At 38.2% G+C, this 21,302-nt stretch overlaps 1 protein-coding gene across 1 annotated transcript; it reads right to left on the bottom strand.

Annotated features, from left to right (window-relative positions):
- Positions 1–16,277: 16,277 nt before the first annotated feature.
- On the bottom strand, positions 16,278–20,755 carry LOC102715068 (mannose-6-phosphate isomerase 1-like). Its single transcript, XM_006663521.3, has 4 exons — positions 19,922–20,755; positions 18,400–18,612; positions 17,331–17,597; positions 16,278–16,972 (listed from the first exon to the last, which is right to left on the bottom strand). The coding sequence occupies exons 1-4, from the start codon at positions 20,546–20,548 to the stop codon at positions 16,652–16,654; spliced, it is 1,428 nt and encodes a 475-aa protein (XP_006663584.2). The 5' UTR covers positions 20,549–20,755; the 3' UTR covers positions 16,278–16,651.
- Positions 20,756–21,302: the final 547 nt, after the last annotated feature.

Below are 21,302 nucleotides of genomic sequence, written 5' to 3'. Positions count from 1 at the left end.
GTAAAATTTGGTATCTCTTGGTACCTTAGGTACTAAAAGGTACCAAATTTTATATAGAAAACAGTGGTACCTCATGTTACTTCCTCAAGGATGAGAAAAAGGCTCAAAGAAAAATAATTAGTAGTAAACTACATCCAATTGGTAATAGTCAATTATGTGATTTTCATCATGAATACAATATAAGTTACAAGGTATTATTACTAACCTATCCCCTACCCTCTCTTTCATGGTTCTGGAGCTAGCCAAGCTAGTCAAACAGTTCTAGAGCTGTAGTAGAACTATTCCTAAAAAATAAACTACATGGGTGAAGCTAGGTTTTTGCTCCTCTATAGCTCCACTCCACCCGAAAAGACCCACCATACTAATCATGCAAAACTGCCACTCAATTACCCCTAAAACCACAAGGGTTTATTATCAAACCACCATCTATCCTCTCTTTCAAGAGTTTTAAGTTGACCAATCTAGCCAAATAATTTTTTTAGCTACTCTCTAGCTCCTATGGGAACTAGTTTATACTGAAGTAGGAGTTTGGAGCTACAAGTTAAAGTTTAGAGTCCTACCAAATGACGGCCAAGAGAAACTAGAAGAATATATTAAAACACAACAAACACACATCTCCGGCTGTCCCACCAGCACTTCCTTATTCTTAAATGCTACAAAATAATACAAACAAACATAAAATGCCATAAAACATTATCTCGATTTGCACATTGAGAAAAAACTCTACTAGATTTGTTTCTTTTTGTTGATTTGTATATTAAATCTAGATGTAAAATGTTGAAGAGTTATAGACATCAAAGCAAACTGCACAGATATGGTCAAACATGAAAAATAATGGGAGCTACCCAATAATAGGGAAAAATATACCTTTCCCCCTTCGTTTTACATGAATATACATGTGTGAAAGGAATTGCGAAAATATACATAAGCCAACCTTACAACTAACCTAGTGTATATGTTAGCTTTAATATAAATTTATAACTAATAGTTGACTCTACAATTAAAATTTGACATGGCATGACCGTATGAGTTAGTGCACGATGAAAGATGGTAATGATGAGCAAACTCTAAAACAACAATAATAACTAACGACACCTCTAAGACCATTACTTAAGTAGATATGAAACAGTTAATGAACAACAAAATCTCATCATGGGATTACTCAATATTCAAAACATGCCATATGCATTTCAATTTTTTTTGAGGTTGTCTAAGACTATTTGGGCAAGTGGCTAATTACACATATTTTTGTTATTGCCGAACAAAATTCACATCTCCACAAGTATAACAAACAAACATTTTGAACAACCATTTTGGAGAACATAATTGTGGGGTGGGGGCACAAGCATAGGCTGAAACTGTTGTTGTTTAGTATTTGGCCCAATCAGACTATGAATTGGATTAGGAGGAACATATCGGATGTTTAAACGTGAAAAATATCATTTCGTCTCTCTCGACTTGAGGGTGAGTATGGATTTTCAATTGTAAAAACATGTACGATGCATCTCTCACCTCTCAAAACCGATACAAATAACATTACTGAGTCCACCTTCTGTTGACTTCTGTTGATATGGTGTTGTCGTGACTAGTCAGAAACAAAATTAAAACAATAAAAATTAAAATAAAATATACATGACACGTAAGTCAGTCAAATAAAATAATAAAAATATCAGTGAGTCCCACCCCTCCACCTCACCATTTCTTCCCTCCTCTCTCTCACCCTTCATCCTTTTATTTTTGTGGGAAATAAAATATGCATGTTGACAAGGCCGTCGAACGCCTGCAGGCTGCAGCTGCACCGTCGTCATCGGCAGAATAGCTGATGAGCCCCTCGTTCGCCACCTCCTTCGGCGGCGGCGGCGCCGCCGCCGCAGTAGCACGCACATGAAGAACGCTTCCAGCTACAGCTTCAGGAACCTGGACGAACACCGCTGTGCTGCAGATCATGGAGAGGACGAGAGGGCTCGGGGCTGGGCTCGGTGGCGTTGTGGATGAGGTGGTAGAAGAGGTCGACCTGGATGAGGTGGAGCAGCTTGGTCGTGCTTGCATGCCGATGGCCTCGCCGCCGAGCTCGATGGCTCCATATACTCAGTCCTCCTCCGTAGGTGAACACGCCATGGCCGGCCGTCGTCGGGGGTGGCGAACATGTCGGGGGTGTTGAGCAGCAGCGAGCAGGGGAATTAAGCTGAAGATGTCGCCCATGCAGCACGCTCCGAACGTCGAGGTTCATTTCAGTCCAACAAAAGATAATAAAAAGTATCTCGAGATAACGGTATCTCACGGTACCAAATCATTTCTGATCGTTGAATCTAACAATACGCAGTGGTGGAATCAAAAATTTACTAAGACTAGGGCTTAAAAATAAAATATAAATCTTTTGATTAAATTTTAACTAAAAAATATTAATTTTCTAATAATTTTTTTGCCAGACGTAGGGCTTCAGCCTGAGCTGCCTCACGCTTGGTACCGCCCCTGACATATGTATCCTACTCAGTTAGATCCAATGGTGAGAAACGATTCGATACCTCGAGATACTTTTTGTTGGACCGAAGCAAATCCCCCGAACGTCTTGATCACGAACGTCGGCTGTCGGCGTCAGCGGCGCGCGGTGATGGTGGGGATGCCCGGAAGGCAGCCCAAGCGGCGTGGAGGATCTCGTGCGTGCAGTGCCTCACCGTGCCGTGTGCCGGAGGAGCTCGCTGCCGCGGCTGCCGGCGGTGTGCTACCGTGAGGGGGTTGGGACCCACTTACACGTAGGTTCAATAATATTTTTTTTGTTTGAACGATATATGAGTCTCACATATTTTATTTTAATTTGAATCATTTAGTTTTTCCTTTAATGCCATGTCACCGGCACGTGGGAGGATGGTCGAGTCAAACCAACCACGTCAATAAAAATCGGATTTTGAGAGATGAGGGATGCGTTACCAGATTTTACAGCTGACTTGTAATGGATAGAGACAAAATGACATTTTATCGTGCTAAAATGCATAGTCTAATTTCTGATTTTCATATGTTATTCATTCAATGTATTTGTATTCTCCAAATTTATTTACTTAAATGTGTTTGCTATATATATCACCATGAAACTAACCAACAACATGTCTGCATTCTTATTAACCTGGTGGCAGTTAAAAAATAAACCAAATTGCACATCTTTTACACTATGTATCCAAACTGAAATATATATTGAATTAAAAAATATGTTCAAACACCTCTACCACAGTGAAAAATTAACAATCTTTCGATTACTAGGGTCAACTCCAATAGATAAAGAAAGTTTTATGCAATACTGATGAAAAAAGTAAATACTAATGCCATTATTTTTTTATTCCTATAATTAACGACACATATACATAGATGCATACGACCAATATATTTTTGGTTTTCTCTAATATCTTATATCACATCTTAAATTGACTTCTTCTCTGAGATAACTAAACCATAAACTAGCTTAGCTTACAATTTCTTTTCATCACCAAGACGTAGTCTCAACACTTGCCAGTACAATTTATACTTGATAATGTCTCTCTACCCGTTCATATATCTCAATGGGCGTGTTTGTGTTTTCTTCCGCGACGCGCAGGAGTATCATATCATTAACGTGATTAACATCGCGGTTGCCATGAGCAAAGCTAAGCTAGCATCGATCTCGATCTGCATGCATGGCTGGTCCATTCCGATCGGATGCTGTTGTGAATGCTGCCCATACCATTCCGCTGATGTTGTGCCGCCTTTTCAGCATATTAAATATGCTTATGCACTGCGACATGTACATGCAACTGATTGGTGAACTGTACAGACACATATAAGAGAGAAACTATTCATACAACTGATGATTGACTGCACAGGCCCACCGAGCAAAGAAACGATTTTTTAAAAGAAATTATTTTTTTTAAGCGATGGTTTTTAAGTGACGTTAGACAGGGAGTAGAATGGACGACTCCACTTTTAAGTAGTAGAGATTAGGCTTGGTTAATTCTTGGATTTTTAGTATCATATTTTTTTAAACGGTTAAATAGTATATGTCATACGGAAACTTCTATATACAAGTTGCTTTTAAAGAACCAAATAAATCTACTTTTCAAAGTTTTAATAATAAATAATTGATTAGTCATATACTAATCACGTTTCTTGTTTTACATGCAGCTAATTGACTAATAAGAACTTTACTTTACAATGCAGCCTTAGTGGGTGCGGCAGCCACCAGCGGCGGCGATGAGTCGATGACATGAGAACGGGTCCATGTAGCCGTATGGATGCTGTGTTGTAGCTAGCTATAAATTTATATCCTACCTTTGCTCTCTCTTATCTCCTCTTTCATTCGCGTAATCACATCATTTTTTATAGATTGTTTATATTATTTTATTTTATTTTATATTATTTTATTTTATTCGCTCATAGTACGATAACCTAATGCTTACACGTGTCTATTGCACATTGCTACATGGATTAGTTCCTAAGTAGGATTCTACTTTTTGTTTTTTCATCTCAGAAGCAAGTCACATGGGATAATTATCTTTTCATGGAAAAAACCAAACGACATATTTTACAACAAAAAAAATCTATAATAAAACATTCATATATGTGTTCCCATAAAAGCCAAGTCTAGTAATAAAATATAAATAAAAAAAAATCTAAAGTCAAATTTAAATTTAAGATGAAAATTTAAAGTTTTCAAAACCGAAAAGACGAACGTGATAATAATGTAGAGATGAAAAACTACTGCAGAGTGTGTGCACACGATTCTCGATGCGGCAACACCCAAGGGACCAAACGTACGGAGCAGCCGCGGGCAAACGCAGAATTCTTTTATTAAATAACTTTTTTAGCAAATAATTTTATTACTAAACCATCGGGTATAATTTTTTTAAAACTGAATCTTTTGGCCACGGCAGTGTTGGTGGCGTATGTGGCAAGACAACGCTGCCACGTAACATGGTCGGCGTGACGCTACCGACAATGACGTGGCAAGCTGTTTCACCACACCAACGTTGATTGCATGGCCAAAAGATTTATACGGTTTTTTATAATAAAATTATTTATTAAAAATGTTTAAAAAATAAAAAAGTTTCGCGAATGCACCGGGCATCTCCATGGCCGGGCTCCATCCGAGCAGATTTTGTTTGCTGCTCCGTGGGCCCAAATCTGAATTGGAACTGAATCTAATACATATGCTCTGGACATGATTACGGATAGAATATGAACGATACTATATACGCCATTCATGCCAGATATGCCATGTGTTCAGCTTTAGCTAAGATGAGGAGAGATGCATTCAGCTATTTTGGTCAGTTTAAACATTATATACAGCCAACCGGTGAGCAACCCGCGGGCCCACAAAGATTTCCATGTTAAAATCCGTATGTCTTTTTGTCCTATTTTTCTTACAACCGATAACATCATAGTTGTAGTTTCACTTTTTGGTCAACATTGGGTTCAATATACCTTTTAGATTTAAGCCCTCACATTCAAATGTGGAATTCACTCCCAATTGCCAACTAAACTCCCTCTACCAATCCTTTCTAAACTCCCACACTCATCATCCAGATAGTAGATATCATAACCCTCAACAATTCTCTCAGAAAAACACACACTACGGGTTTCACATTTTATGAAATGTTGTGATTGACTTCTTTGTAGTGAATCATGTACAATCCTTCATGACGTACCCCTTGTATAGTTCAATCCTTTTCTATTTGGTATGTAAATAATGTCTCAATTCGAAGTTCTCAACAGTTAGATGTTTTTATATAAAAAGATTTGAAAGTGTTGAAAACTAGTTTTAACTTTTACCTTATTTTTCCTATATGGTTTGTAGGAAAAAATGAATAAGATACTCTTATATGACATACATAAACAAAAATGTAAATAGCTATATGTTTCTTTCCATTATGAATTGCGATTGTATGGACAACCAATGCAGGTAGAGTTATACAATCTATTCAAATTATATTGAACTAATCTCAACTGTCTTAATATCAAAATTCAATGTTGGTTGCTAATAAGAATAAATAAAATAGTTTTATGGTGGTGTATACGATAAAAAAATTAATTAGTGATGACTAATTTTTTTGACAACAACAATTCACCTTATTACAACAAACAAGAATATATTTAGTTTTCTTAACATCTCATGTCGTCGGATATATTCAATTTTCTCAAACATCTCTTGTCGACTCTTTTAATTGGATCTTTTGATGTCATGTTGCACTTAACTAAGCCAATGCCATCTAATAGTAACTAAAACCTAATTTAATTAGTAAAAATGAGGTTTAGATTCAACTTGCTTTTATAACCAATATGCAACGTCAACACTGCCGTGTATTTATCATTAGTGTCTCTATTCACTCATACATATCTCTAGTCGCATGTTGGTGTTGCAGGATACCGGTTGGCACAATTTTCATATGAAATTATGAACATGTAATACCTACAACTGACTTTGTCAAAATTTATTTACTTAAATGCATTTGTTATCCACAAGAGAGCAAACAACGACGACCATTCTTATGGTTTACTAAGTTTTGTAGGCCATGAGCAAAGCTAGCTAGCATCTCTACTTGGGTGTCTCATTCTGGAGTTGTTGTGAAGGCATTCATGATTCATGAATGACCACTTCCTACGCGCGTGGTTTCCATGTTGGCACGAAGGAAAACATTATCTCATTACACTGGGTAGGAATAGGATTCTACATTATACGGAGTAGCGTATGTTCCCGATACAACAACACCAAGAGAGAATCCAAAAGAGGAAACATTTGTTAAATAAAAATCCCATCAATTGTATATAAAGTTTGTTTTCAGTCAACTTCGTATGAAAATGTTTTATATGCAACCACCTACCCATATATCATAGATGATATTCGCATTCGTGATACCAAATCTTCTTAGTATCCCCTAATATACTAAATTACGCATTTTTTTATTTAACAATGCAGCTAGTCAAATTCCAGTTTGTGTTGAAACCGACAAATAATAGATGGGACAATTGCAAATTTGCCACCGGTTTGAAATATTATTACAAAACTCCCACTAGAAAATTACAAAAATATCACTAGAACTATCATTCGAGTGACATCCATGCAATTTAGAAAAAACGAATGGCAAATTTGCAAATGCCCCCGATAGCATGTGATATACCACTCTGGTATTAGTGTCTCTCCTGCAACTCTGAAATAAAGTTTATAGTTGATGCCTGACAAGATCTTTTACCATATGCCTTTATTAGACGGAGAATTCAATTAGTTATGTATTATATTTAATATTTGCATAATCATTTTTTCATGTCTTCAATAATTCATGTATTGGCAACGATAAACATACATAATTAAAAAATAAACAAATGTATAATGTTTAGAAATTTGACATTATATATGTTAGAAGACCATATTTAACTTACTTGGAAAAAGAATAGATTACATGCATATAATATGGGTTGAACAAAATATAATCACACAGAAAACTGTAAACACTGTCAGACCGTTCGTCACTACCCATTCACATTTAAAATTACATCAATGATAAAACTACAATTGCCCTATATCAATTCTTGTATGACACTTCTATATTCCTTATGGCAAAATAGCTATTTCAGTCTTTAAAACCAACCCATAGAACATAGATAAAGCTTTTATATATCTATATACTACACTAAAAGATATCAGTGTTAGTGGACATGAGTCTGCCATATCACTGAATAATGGTCCCATCAGCCAGGACTCCTCACTCTCTCAAAACTCCAAATAGAAGCAACACTCAACATAAATGAAAATTGATGAGGTAACCATGTGTAATCGAGAAAGATTCAGGTTGGTGATGCTGAATTGAAGGTCAACGATGTCATCGGATTGATTGAGTTTTCTAACACTTGATCGGCAAGCATCAAATCAACGACGATCGTCACTGCATCCAACGTTTTGTAACCCTATACTATCACTATGCTCTTTCTGCTTGAGTTTGCCGTCCACTCACATGACTACAAACAGTATGTTGTTTCTGAATTTCCACCACTTGAGGGCAACAAGAGCTGAGCTTTGATCACTAGATGTCTGATGCCAAGATTGATTTACGACCTACTAGCAGATGATCACAGGTCCCATATGCATGCACAAGCACCAATTAGTAGTGGGTTCAGAGAGTAAGAGAACACGAAGAGAATGACAACGAGTTGGGTCGAGTGAAATAGAAATACTTTTTTTGACTTTTGTTTTTCCATCACTTTAATCTCGAAGGCATGACGACTTGACTTTGAAAGGCTTAATAGTAAATGTATTTAGTTTGTGTTCTTCTCCTCTGATTATTCTCAACTTTTAATGTCGTTTTTGTGCACAAGCTTCCCGAACTATTAAATGATATTTTTTTAATAAAAATATATATAGAAGTTCATCATGTCATCTCAACTTATCTAGAGCCAGAGTTGTATCAAACGATATAAAATCTCTAATTTTTTGAGCAGAAGCCCATTTAGTTGGGATCTAAATGGTATAGATTCTTTGATTTTTTGAATAGACGACTTGTTTATTAGTGCTTCAAACTCTCCTAACTCTAATCTTTCAATCTAATGTGAGATTGCTCCGATGGAAACTAGAGTGCAATCAAAACCATTTTGCTAGATTAGTCAGTTCTAAATCTACTGAAAAAGAGTAGAATGAATTGTGACCCATGATATACCGTCATTCTCCATTAATGTCTCCAACGTTTCCGTCGATTTTGATGAGGAGAGCTTCATGTCCAAATCACACACACTAGAGAAGCTAATTATCAGTGTATCAACATTCTGGCAAACAAGTATAGAATTGATATATATTCAGTTTTCTCAACCATCTCATATATCTCAGTTTAATTGGTTTTTTCGATTTCATGTTGCACTTAACTAAGTCTATGCTATCTATATAGTAACTAAACCATATTTTAATTAGTAAAAATTAATTTTAAATTTAACTTGTTTTTATAACCAAAATGCAGTGTCAACACCGGATTGCATTTATGATTAGTGTCTCTCTAACCACTCATACATATCTTCAGCCACATGTTGGTGTTGGAAGACGCCGGTTGGCATAGTTTTTAGAAAAAAAAATGAAAATATAGTTCCTACAACTGGCTTTGTCAAAATTTTCTTACTTAAATGCATCTGTTATCCACAAGAGAGCAAATGGCCATTCTTATGGTTTTGCTGAGTTTTATAGGCCATGAGCAAAGCTATCTGGCATCTCTCTACTTGGGAGGCTCATTCTGGAGCTGTTGTGAAGGCATTCATGATTCATGCATGACTACTTCCTGCATCCATTGTTGCCATTTTGGTCATGAAGGAAAACATCATCTCTGTTCGTTCAAGTTATAAGTACCTGACCATGGCCAGTTTTCATGTCAAAATGAAAAAAAAGCCCCTTGAGCATGCATGAAGTGGAGATTGGGTCATACCCTACTGGTGATGTTGTGTTGGTTCTTCGTAGTTGTTAGTACTTTCTTATGCAACCAGACCTGATACAGGATATTCTGTCATGCTTTTAGATCTTCTAGCTAGTTGACAGCTACCTCTGTTAGTGTGACTATGCTTATGCATATGTATTGTCTTTTGTTGTGACCAAGAATATCTCGCTACACTAGGTAGGATTCTACTTTTTGTTTGTTAATCTGAAAAGCAAATCACAGTATAGAGATGACAGTTCATGCATAGTATGCATACGTTCCTGATACACCATCCAAGAGAGTAAACATTTGTTAAATAAAATTCTCATCAATTGTATATAAATTTTGTTTTTCATTCAACTTCGTATGAAAATGTTTTATATGCAACTGCCTACCCATATATCATAGATGACAGTCAAATTGAAGTTTGCATTCATGATACTAATTCTTCTTTGTATGCCCTAGTATACTAAATAACGTTTGTATTTATTTAACAATGCATCTAGTCAAATTCCAGTTTGTATTCAAATAGGCAAATAATAGATAGCATGTGATATACAACTGTGGTACCAGTGACTCTCCCACAACTCTGAAAAATATATACTTGATGTTGTACAGAATCTTTTACCCTATGCCTTCATTATACGACAAATTTAATTACTTATATATTATTTTTTGTTGTGACCTTAGATCATGAACTATAAGGTGACTAGGCGATGGTAAGACTTCCCTCTCTTATTCAATATGAATGTGAATTCTACGTAGAAATGCTCAAATACCCTAGTCATGCATTTCTCATATAACCTTTTTTTTTACACCAGAGGGGACATATTTTTTTAGCCCTAGAATCTCACGAGGAAGTTACAAGAGTACGTGCCCCTCGACATACTATGGGGTTATAGGGGCATTTTGGTAATTTAAGTAATAACTTGGGACCATATTATAAGCTGTCGGTGGCACTTGAGTGCCGGTCCTCACTGCGTCCTAGGGGATATATTCATAGGAAACATAGCCGACAAGCTCCATATCATCTCTAGTTGAATTTCCCTTGGATGCTCAATCCTTTTGCATCTGCATCTTGTTCACCTTGGTTTACTCCTGCAACAACCACTCAATAGGCAGCCCATATTTAGTTTTCCTAACTGTAAAGTTTTTAGTTGCTAATTCTATTATTTATACTATTTAATAGTTATCGTAAAGATCACCAAATGTTCATCTTCATTTTTATTTACTCAGATGAACACCCCTGCTAACTCCCTTCTTGTTCACCCTCCTTTTCTTCAAACAGATAGGCGATGCCTGTTAGCTCTAATGGGTGTGGACAAGTTGAATCAAAGCCCCATCCGATCCAACATGAGTTAAGCACGATAAATGTTTTAGTTAGTTATGTTATGCTCATAATTTGAAAGTTGAACGAGGCAATCCTCTCCAGGCACAACTAAGGAATTTCCTTTGCAATAATTTCATATATGTATTTTTAGTTATCTAAAAGCTAATGTTGAAAAATAAACTTCGGTGAAAAACCCAAAATCAACTCTAAATTTAAGGTTGAAAATTTAAAGACTTATAAGCCTAAGCAAAAGCGAGAAGACAGGTGAATTATCCATCGTTTCTTCATGCGTGAAAACCGGTGAATTTACTGCTGTCAACGATGAATAGAAAAAACTTGATGTAAATTATGTGTGAAGAGCACAGAAAATACCATTCTAGCTAACGGCAGTCTCACAACATTATTGTTGCTATTCATCATTGAATGGGAACAGATACATAGAGGGGTGCTCACAAACCCAGTCTAGAAAATGTTTTAGCTATAATCTATGTATTTTCATCATATTTGCATTCCTCGGTTCAAAGTCGTGCTCACAAACCCAGTCTAGAAAATGTTTTAGCTATAATTCATCTATTTTCACCATATTTGTATTCCTCGGTTCAAAGTCACGCATCCATGACAGACTAAACTCAGTTTAAAACAGAGTAAAGCAAGCGAGTGATATTCCTCGTGATTTTGTTGTAGCTCCGCCTCTGCTCTCGCCTATAACAAGGCTAATAGTCAAGTACATGCTATCTGATTTTCGATAACTGAGGACAAGAAGGCAATTAATCAAAGAGAGCATATGGTCAGCTCTTGTTGCAAAACCGAACAAGCAGAGCATGTTCTTCTCTCGGTGGTTGTCTCTTCTTCTTGGGAAGCATGATTGTTACCCCCCCATCTGGGATTACATTTTGTTGGCTCACATGAGAATTCAGAAGCCGAACAAGCAGAGCAAGTCCTGTCGCTCATGTTCTTCGTCCGCACCACTTGACAGAAACCATGGATGAATATTTTGTGAGGCATGGCCACAATTAGATTTTCATTCGTTATTATTGCACTGGGCAAATGTACTGCAACTACATCTTACAGCCATTTTCTTAGTTAGAATAAAATTGAACATAATCTGATGATGTTCTGCAAATTATTAGAGAATTCACGATTAAGAGTGTGCGGTAGGGTAGGCACATACCCTAACAATCTTGGAGTAAAGAAAAAAAAACTCCATAGCAGAATTCAAACAGCACAATCTACACAGATCAACCCACTCTGTTCAGGGTTCAGAAAACCTTGTGTTTGCCAAGTTCGATTGCATTTTGCTCGCAACTCAACGACGGCGACGATCGATCTGCCGCCCTGCATTGATCGGTTTCTGCTCTCAAGTCGACGGCGATGTTCTGCCAAAGGAGAACTGGCAGAATCTGTAGTTGCAACAGAATCCAGAAGCTTGATTGGAAGCCTGAGGTATTTGGTCATACCAGACCTGATCTAAGCTACTCATTGCGCTACGTAAGTACAGAGAATCCGACTAATATTGGGTTATCTATCTGGAACAGTGAATTTTGGAGTGTAGTTAAGCAAGAAGTCAGTGAGTAATCCCCAGTTGACTGGCTACACTGACAGTGATATTGCTGAACACTGGTGTGTTGTTCAAACTGGGTGAAAGTCTGATCAGCTGGCAGGCATAAAAGCAGAAGGCGGTGGCCTTGTCGTCCTGTGAAAGTTGAGTATATAGCAGCTGCAACTGCAGCATGTCAAGAAGTGTGGCTGGCACAGTTGATCGATGAACTACAAGCCAAGAAGCCTGGTTGTGCAATACTTAAGGTGGACAATAAGTCAGCAACAAATATCTGCAAGAACCCAGTGCTCCATGACTGAACTAAGCATATAGATACCAGATTTCACTTCATTCGGGAATATGTTCATCAGATGAAAGTTAAATGGACTATATCAGAAGAGAGGAGCAGCTTGCAATTTTGCAGACATTTTGATAAAGCCTCTCGGGAAGAATAGATTTCTGGAGTTGAGAATAAAATTGGGTTTCACTCAAACCTGAATGCTCTCAAGATTAGAGAGAGATTTGATAGCTTATGAACTTAATCAGTGCATTCAGTTAATTTAATTTCTTCATGTTAACTTTTGTTTTTTTTTTCTCAGCATGTATTGTAACGGCTGGCTTGTTTCGGTCAGCTGCATTTATCTTTTTCAGTTAGTTTTAGTGGTCGAAGAAGTCGTGGGATGGCAGTCATGGCACGATGACACAATCTGACAGTCGTATGTTTAGAACTTAGCCACAAAGTTAAGCTAGCTGAGTAGTTGATTTGCTAGAATGTGTGACACCAAATCTACCTTAATCTGATGTGCTGTATACACGTGAAGACCTGGAAGATTTGTTTAGTTTCAGTGCAAGTTCTTAATATTAGAATAATCGGAGTTAAGCATGCTAGATAATTTGATCCTATAACTGATAAGATAAAGAATAAATAATGTTAAACCCAAAATAGTTGATCGGCTATCGAGCCAATGGACACTTTAGTAACTCGCCGATTACCAAAATCAACCACGAAGGAATTTAAATATAAGAGAATAATATAAGTAAAACTGTCATCGTCTAGAATAAATATAATCCTATATAAAGCATGTTTATTAAACAAGACAACTTAGCAAAAGCATTCGTATTTAAATTGAAGCCAACATAACCTCAATTAACTATTAAAGTGTCATGTGTTTTATAAGTTTATCAAAATTTAGCTTCAATCCAAATAGATACTAAACACTATTAAAATTATCAAGTAATGGTGAGATGAATTTAGGCTATAAATCAAACTAGCCAATTATTCTATCTCTTTAAATATTCACCTATCACAAAACACACCAATGTCATCTCAGATTACTTTGCCATCTTAATTATTTACGGATGGTTCCTCTGCCATCATTTATTTTTCCAAATCACAAATCACACCCACACCATCTTAATTATTTAACAATACTTCCTCCAACATCATTTCTGTTTCCAAATCACAAAACACACCCATGTTATCTCACCTTACTCCACCATCTTAACTATTTACCAATGCTTCCTCCATGTTATCACAAAAACACACATGTTGATGCTAAAATTAAAGTCTTAGCGTGTCACACACGATGGTCTAGAAGTCTCTGTTTCGCTTTATTAGTATAAGACCTAAATTCTTAGAACTTAGCTGAAAATAAGTATGCTAGTTAGTTTAAGCCTACAACTGACATGATATAAAATAAAGAAAACAATGTTAAACCTAAAGCGGATGATCGACCTGTTATCCGATAAAGCTGATTGTATAGATCGGCTCTGTATGAACTTGGGGATGCTGAATAAAAAATATACCGTATCGGCTAAAATAAAATATAACAATCAATATTCTACATAAGTTATTAGAAACAATCTCTGAAGATCGTACTTAATTGAGATAGTTCAAAGGCCAACAACAAATTGATTTGTCAACTATTATATATTGAGCATGACCCAATAAGATTATTTATTTAACTGTGTATGTAAAAGCCCAACTCATAAGCTTAAGAACCAAGTATGTGTAATATTAAACTGACCGATGATTATTAATTACAACTTAGAAGATCGGACTGAACCGAGACAGTTCAAAGTTCAAATAAGTGATAACAAGCCCAAATTAATATTAAGGATCATTAATTCTTAATTAATAACTTAGGGTGATGTATCAACCTAAATTACTAAATCTAACAATTTTGATAGTGATCCTTAACCAAGTTGAAAGCAACCCCGATAGATTGGACCAAACCGAGATAGTATACGGTTAGGACTAACGTGATCCGGGATCATCTATCAATTTGTAGGCTTAGCAACCCAGCCAATAGGCTACTAAATAACTTATTGGCTAGAACTCCAATAAAACAGTCCATGTATACGTATCAATCTAATCTATACTTATAATTGTCAGCAAACAAGGTTGTCTGGATCAAAATGTGGCAGAACTATATTTAAGACAAGTATGAACGTGGATTAGACCGATAATATGCATGTTCTATGATTAGTGAATTGTAGTTACTCTAAAATAGCCATATAAGATTAAAAAAATCCACTAAACACTTAAAATGTTAATAGATTAGAGGATATCAGACTAAACCGAGAAAGAAAGTCCTATCAAATCTACTCGACGGGTTAGCGAACACTAACTTACATCGCAAAGTTGATCTACTCTACTCTGATAGCTCGCTCCGTCGAAATTGGTATCTATGCACTGAAAAGTTATGTATTGATCTGAATTTGATGCTTTACATGGAATTAGTTGTATATTTATACCCCATAACTTAACTAATTACGATATATATGGACATGTATCATAACTCACCTTTACAAACCTAAACTCTAATTTTCCTAACAAACAAAACAAATATAAACTATCTATATTACAATGTCCACTTTTGCAAACGGAACCAATTCTCGTTTCCGAATCCCAATTGCAATGATCTACATTACCATATTCCCCCAATTATTATATCTATCTCTCCAGTCTCTTGTTCTATCACACCCTGTCATTTCAGTTTCCTCTGCCATCTTAACTTCAAACTCTACCATCTTAACTTAACTTCAAACTCTACCATCTTAACTTCAAATACTTCATCCATCTTGTCGCATGTGTACGAAATTTATATATCATTCATGTGTTTTTATATAGTGTTTCTCATGATCCCACACATGCAAATTAGTGTTGTTAACTAACCTTCATTCAACTTTGCTAGGATCGTGCAAATTTTGTTGGGTTAACTCATGCGAGTTTGGCAATGAAAGAGTCATACCATGCCAACCCGCTCTGGAATTTTGACATTTTGATCCTTTTAAAAAACTTATTTTACAAATAGACCTCTAAAAAACTTATTGCACAAATGGATCTTTTTGACACACAAACCTAACATCATCATTTAGAGGACGGTGCCAATGTCATCAGCGCCGTCCTATACAATGACGGCGCCAATGACGTTGGCGCGGTCGAAAAGATCTATTTATGTAATAAGTTTTTTTATGGGTCTATTTGTAAAATAAGTTTTTTAAAAGGACCAAAATGTGAACATTGCAGCCAACCAGCTATTGTCTTTTGCCACGCTAGGAGGGATGGTGTGACCAATAAGGTTCAGATGGAGAAAATATTTTTTTTGAGGTTTGGTAATAAAATTAGTTATTACAAAGTTCAAAAAATAAAAAAAAACATAGTCATACCATCCTTTTCCCATATACTAATGGAGAATAAACATTTATATGCTTAGTCCAGTCGTATTTTATCAACTCTGAACTAGTTTAGAGTGATTATCATTACCATTGATGGTTTTGAGGTGAGTGATAGTTCATCGAATCAATAAATGTCTTTAACGAACAGGCATGACCAAGAGAACATCTCATCTATCCTAAAATGCATGTACTTTTACTCATCCTATATACTTCATTCATCGTTCTTCGTATCTAACCAGGCCAAAAAAAAGTTCATACACCGTCGGGTTCAGCCGACTAGGCCCAAAAAAAAAAGTTCTGTGGTCACTCAAAGATCAAAGAAATCACAGTAGTTATTCTATTTAATATCCCAAGCTCCAAAAGAGAACTTCAATTCTCACATGTAATGAATAAATAATTGAAACTAGAAGCTCATCTACAGATCGATTTCTCACATATACAAGAATGAATAATTGAAACTAGAAGCTCATCTACATATCGATTTCATTGGCTACCAGCGTACTTTAAATTACAAATCGGAAAAAAATAAACAGGATTGAGGAATGAAAGAGAGACTTATCTCCATTTGCCTATATACTATGATAGCTTAAGCTACTTTTATGGGATAAATGAAAGGATGACAGTAAGACACCTCTTGCCTACTCAAATAATAACCTTTTTTTTAAACCCTTTTGATTTGCCGGGTGACCGACGTCAGCTGAAGAATCTGCTGTTCACCCCAGCCCTGTACAGCTGCATGCACCCAGGACCAGAACCAAAGATCCTGACCTCGGTGTGCGCCGGCACAAAGAAAACATCGCCCACCTTTGCCTTTCCTTCATCAAGCATAGAATCTGCCCTTATCTCGCCTTCCCCTGTCATGACAAGGAAGATGGATGGGCCAGGTACCGGTGACATGGTGACCGATTCACCTTGGGGTAGCAGGCAGCGATCGACTTCAAACTCTTCAGATGGGGGTGTGTAGCGTGTTACATGTGCTTGTATAGGATCACCTCGCAGAATTTCTGGGAAGTTCTGCATAAGGAAATTCATATTTTGATTACAATACAAAAGAGGGAGAATAACATTTTGAAAAATACATTTCAATATTCTGGCAAAATATTGTTGATGTAATCAAGCTTCTACATATTTCAACGAATTATTTGCCTTGCTTAATTTTGAAGTGAACAATCAACTCTACCACACCAGTGGCAACATTATCAATAAGGATAAATGTGGCATCATAATTCAGAAATGTCAGAAGCAATAGCTATCAATAGACAAACCAGGAAAGCAACAGTGGCAAATGTGACAACAAAGATGCTAGCCACAATGCCGAGTATCAACAGAATATAGGTGGTGCATATAAATAAGAAATCAGAAAAAAACAAACCTGCTTGTATGTCAGCATTGAGCAAAGAGTTTGAACATCTTTGTATTTAGGGGTAAGACCAGCACGAACTACATTGTCTGATGTGGCCATACATTCGACACACTCTCCGGAGAGGTATGCATGTGGTTCATTAGCACCAATATAAAGTGCTTCGCCAGGGTTGAGCTTGACATAGTTAAAGAAAAATGCTGATAAGACACCAACATCTTCTGGGAACTGCATCTCCAGCGATAACACTAGCTGCTCCTTCTTTGTCAGGGTTCTAACCTGGACAGAACATTATCAGCATATTAATTATTCTTTTTCTTCAAATATAGTAGTCTCTAAGACTAATTATATTCATAAGGCAATATCTTTGTGTAAGCATGCAAAATAGTAGGTATGAAGCTAGCAAAAAAATTAGCAAAGGTTGACATTGAGGGGTCAAAATGGAATTGTTGAGTTTCAGTAAGCTGAAATATCAGCTAGCTGTCAGTCAGATCCAATGCATTTTTTGCATTTATGACTCACACTTGCATCATACTGTAAATTACCTAACCAACCTACTAATGCCATGATCTAATACGTTCAAGTTTCAAAGATAGGATCCTACACGCAAGGTCCAACCACATCTCTTATAGCCCAAGTACATGTGGTCAAATCACACTCCACTCTAACCACAGGATTGCCACACATGATACTGAAATTGTGCAGAGGATTTCACGACCTTCCATCGTTTCGCAGTTGCAACTGCTTATAAGCCAAAATTTGAATTTTAGAATTTAATTTTGGATTTGATTTTATGGTTTTTTTCATCATGGTTTATTTTACACATTTTTCTTTTGAGTCGCTATGAACACGTATATAAAAGTTTTACCTGTAAATTATTTTTCGTTTACAAAAACGCGTTTTCGCTTTTTCCTCTAAAAAGTGAAACGATGGGAGCCCACTTCTGTTATCATTTAGAATGAACAAGACACAATGAAGTTTGCAAAACATAGTGTGCTAAGAAGGAACACACCCACATTAACATTCCACCTGACACAGATAAGTTAAATAAAAAAATATGTCTATGCCAAGAATAATTTACCTTACTCTCAATATTCAGGCGACTCTTTAGCTTTGAAACTGCTTCAGAAACTGTTTCTTCGCTTGCTGTCATTAACTTGGTAAAAGCTGATTGCAGATGCGACTTTACACCAATGCCTCCATCAAGCTCTTTGGCAGCCAAAAGCTTTGCTGCCTCTTCTTTGCCAACTAACTCTCGAACCTCAGGTACAGTCCTCAAGACATCCTTCAGCTCCTGGGTGATAATATAATATAAGTCAATACTTAAATAAACAAGTGAATTAATATTTCTCAAGGTATATGCAATTCATATTGTTGAAAGTGAGTATATAGCACTCAAATCTTTTTCCCGAAGATGGAAGGAAGAAAAAGTTATGTATACTCTATAATCAAAAGTATGCTGTAAAACTAGATACTACACACTTTACATTTTCTTTTAGAATGCATTTAATAAAAGATTCGTTATACCTTGCTTCCTGCTCTAAAAAGACACCATCCATTCAATGCATCTACCTAAACATTAGACCATAAAGCCGGAATGCATCTAGAAATACTTGAGGTCACATGCTAATCAACCAGAATCTGAATTTCAGAGTAAACAATGTATAATAGCCCACCGAATATGATAATATTACCCCCTTGTTTTATGTCCATTGTGGTGCATATGCAGTTCAAATATTACTGCAACATATAAGGTTCACAATAATAAGCATTTGGCTACGGCCTTTGAACAGCGGTTTTTGCTGTCCACGAAATGTCATGTCTGCTACCTACCTAAGCAGCTATCTTCTTATTGCTGTCCACGAAATGGCTCCCACCAACCTAAACAGCCACAATTATTTCTTTCAAAGCAGTTCTTTTTTTTTTTTGAATAAAAAAAGCACCCATACTTGTAAACCATATATACTTGTAAACCATATAAGCTTCCCCTGTCATGACAGGATCCATACTATACATGGGGCCAACATTAAAAGGATGCCTTTGGCGTGGGGGGATAATCCATATAAGCTTGCTGGATACTTGGACAAGCATCAAGCTTCAGCTGTTTGTGGAGCACCGGACCACAGTAGCTCATGAAAGGCGTGTGATTTTCTAACCTCATCTTCTCACATTTTCCTTCAAAAACTAGTTTGAAGGCATATACTACTACAGATACGATGATATGTTAGCGAAAGATTAACAGGTTGTTGGGAGGTCATAAGTACTTGCCCCTTTGAGAATTACAGATCCTATTAATCATTAGTTCGTTGCCAAATTCATCAGCAGTAGCCAGATCCCCACTTGGCATTTCGACATAAGTCAACTCCGCCCCCCACCTACCCATTAGGAATCATCCGCGGGATCTGCTGGCAACATCTCATAAACAATTCAACCAACCATTGAAACCTCCCGAACTAACTAATTCTCATTGCCAGCAACATCAGCTGATGCCATCATCCCAAAATTGATCTAGAGGCATCGCGTACACGCGGTGGAAGAAGAAATTAATTAAAAAAAAATTAAGTCGATCAATCAGCGAAATGCAGCAGCGCGCACGCACGCACCTGGACGCCGATGAAGCCGCAGAGGGCGCGGAACTCGGTGACGGCGACGGCCATCTCGGGCTTGTGGTTGTCGTCGCGGTACGTGGATGGCCGCAGCGCGTGGAGCGCCCTGGCGAGGTCCCTGTCCGGGTGCGCCTGGATGGAGAGCGCCTTGGCGACGGACAGCACCTTGAACAGGAACGGCAGGTCCCCGCCCCAGCGCGCCGCGACGGCCCGGCCGAGGAGCGCCGCGGGGCCCCGCCGCGCCAGCCACTCCCGGAGCGACTCCCCCGACGCCGCCAGCGACGACGGCGCCGACGGGTGCGTCCCCATCCACAGCTCCGCGTACGGCCTGCCGTCGTCGCCGTCGCCATCCTCCTCCTCCTCCTCCCCACCGCCGCCGCAGGCGAGGCGCGCCACGAGGGACCCCTCCTCCCCGCGGGCGCGGCGGCGGCGGCCCCACTCGTAGTGCTGCACGGCGCCGGTGAGCCTGAGGACGGCGCGCGCCGCCTCCGCCCCGGCCTCCCTCCCCATCTCCCGCGCGCGCTCATCCGCCGCGTCGGCCGGGACGAGGAGGCCGAGGCCGATCCCGCCGATCCCCAGCCCGAGGCCGCCCATTCGCGACGAGGCGGTGGTGGACGACGCCATTCCGATATCAATCGCCCCTCTGCCTCGATCGAGCGGGGGTGGAGGAGGAGGAGCGGTGGTGGTGGAGTGGGGTGGAGGCGCGGCTGGGTTTTATCAATGGCGGAGGAGGCGGAGATGGCGATGGCGACGGTGGGGGATCGGAGACGGAGGGGAGGTTTCAAGGCGGGGGTTCGTTCGTTCGTTCGGTTGGTTTGGTTGGTTTTGGTCTTCTGCTCCGTGGTGTTGGGGGGAGGAGAGGAGGAGGTGGTTGACTGCGGGGTGGGGCCGAGGTGTCAGTGAGCTGTGGTGGGGCCGGGGTTTTGGTGGTTTTGCGGTGGAGACCTCGGGAAGGTTCGTTATTTTGTTGTGCACTCCTCTCTGGGCTAGGTTGTTGTTGATTGGTCAAGGTGTACATAGGGATGACAATGGCTAAATATTCATCGGGTATAGGTACCCCATATCTATACACACCAGTAAAATTTTGTACCATTAAAATATCTGTACCCGTCACAGATGAAAAAAATTTTCCCATACCCATACCCGCTTGGGTAAACCTTACCCGTCGGGTCACCCATATACCCGCAACAGTTTAAACCAATCTAAATTGCATATTTTTCATATAGTATATTACACTAGACACTAGATACTTAAGACATCACATATTTATATAGTGTGGTGGAAAATGTATGGATGGTTTAAATATCCAGGGTTTTGGTTAATGGTCTAGGCTAATTTGATATTGGGCAATGACATGCATTTAAACTTGCGGGTATTT

This window comes from Oryza brachyantha, chromosome 11 (assembly GCF_000231095.2).
Source record: "Oryza brachyantha chromosome 11, ObraRS2, whole genome shotgun sequence".
Taxonomy (NCBI): domain Eukaryota; kingdom Viridiplantae; phylum Streptophyta; class Magnoliopsida; order Poales; family Poaceae; genus Oryza; species Oryza brachyantha.
Note: the sequence above shows the minus strand (reverse complement) of the source record. Positions and strands in the feature narration are given on the sequence as shown.

Excerpts from the sequence above, each read along its gene's own strand:
- LOC102715068 (XM_006663521.3), bottom strand. The coding sequence starts at position 20,548 with ATGGCGTCGTCCACCACCGCCTCGTCGCGAATGGGCGGCCTCGGGCTG. Across the intron at positions 17,598-18,399 it reads GCCTGAATATTGAGAGTAAG|GTTAGAACCCTGACAAAGAA; the intron begins GTAAATTATTCT and ends TGTTCTGTCCAG. Across the intron at positions 16,973-17,330 it reads CAATGCTGACATACAAGCAG|AACTTCCCAGAAATTCTGCG; the intron begins GTTTGTTTTTTT and ends TTCCTTATGCAG.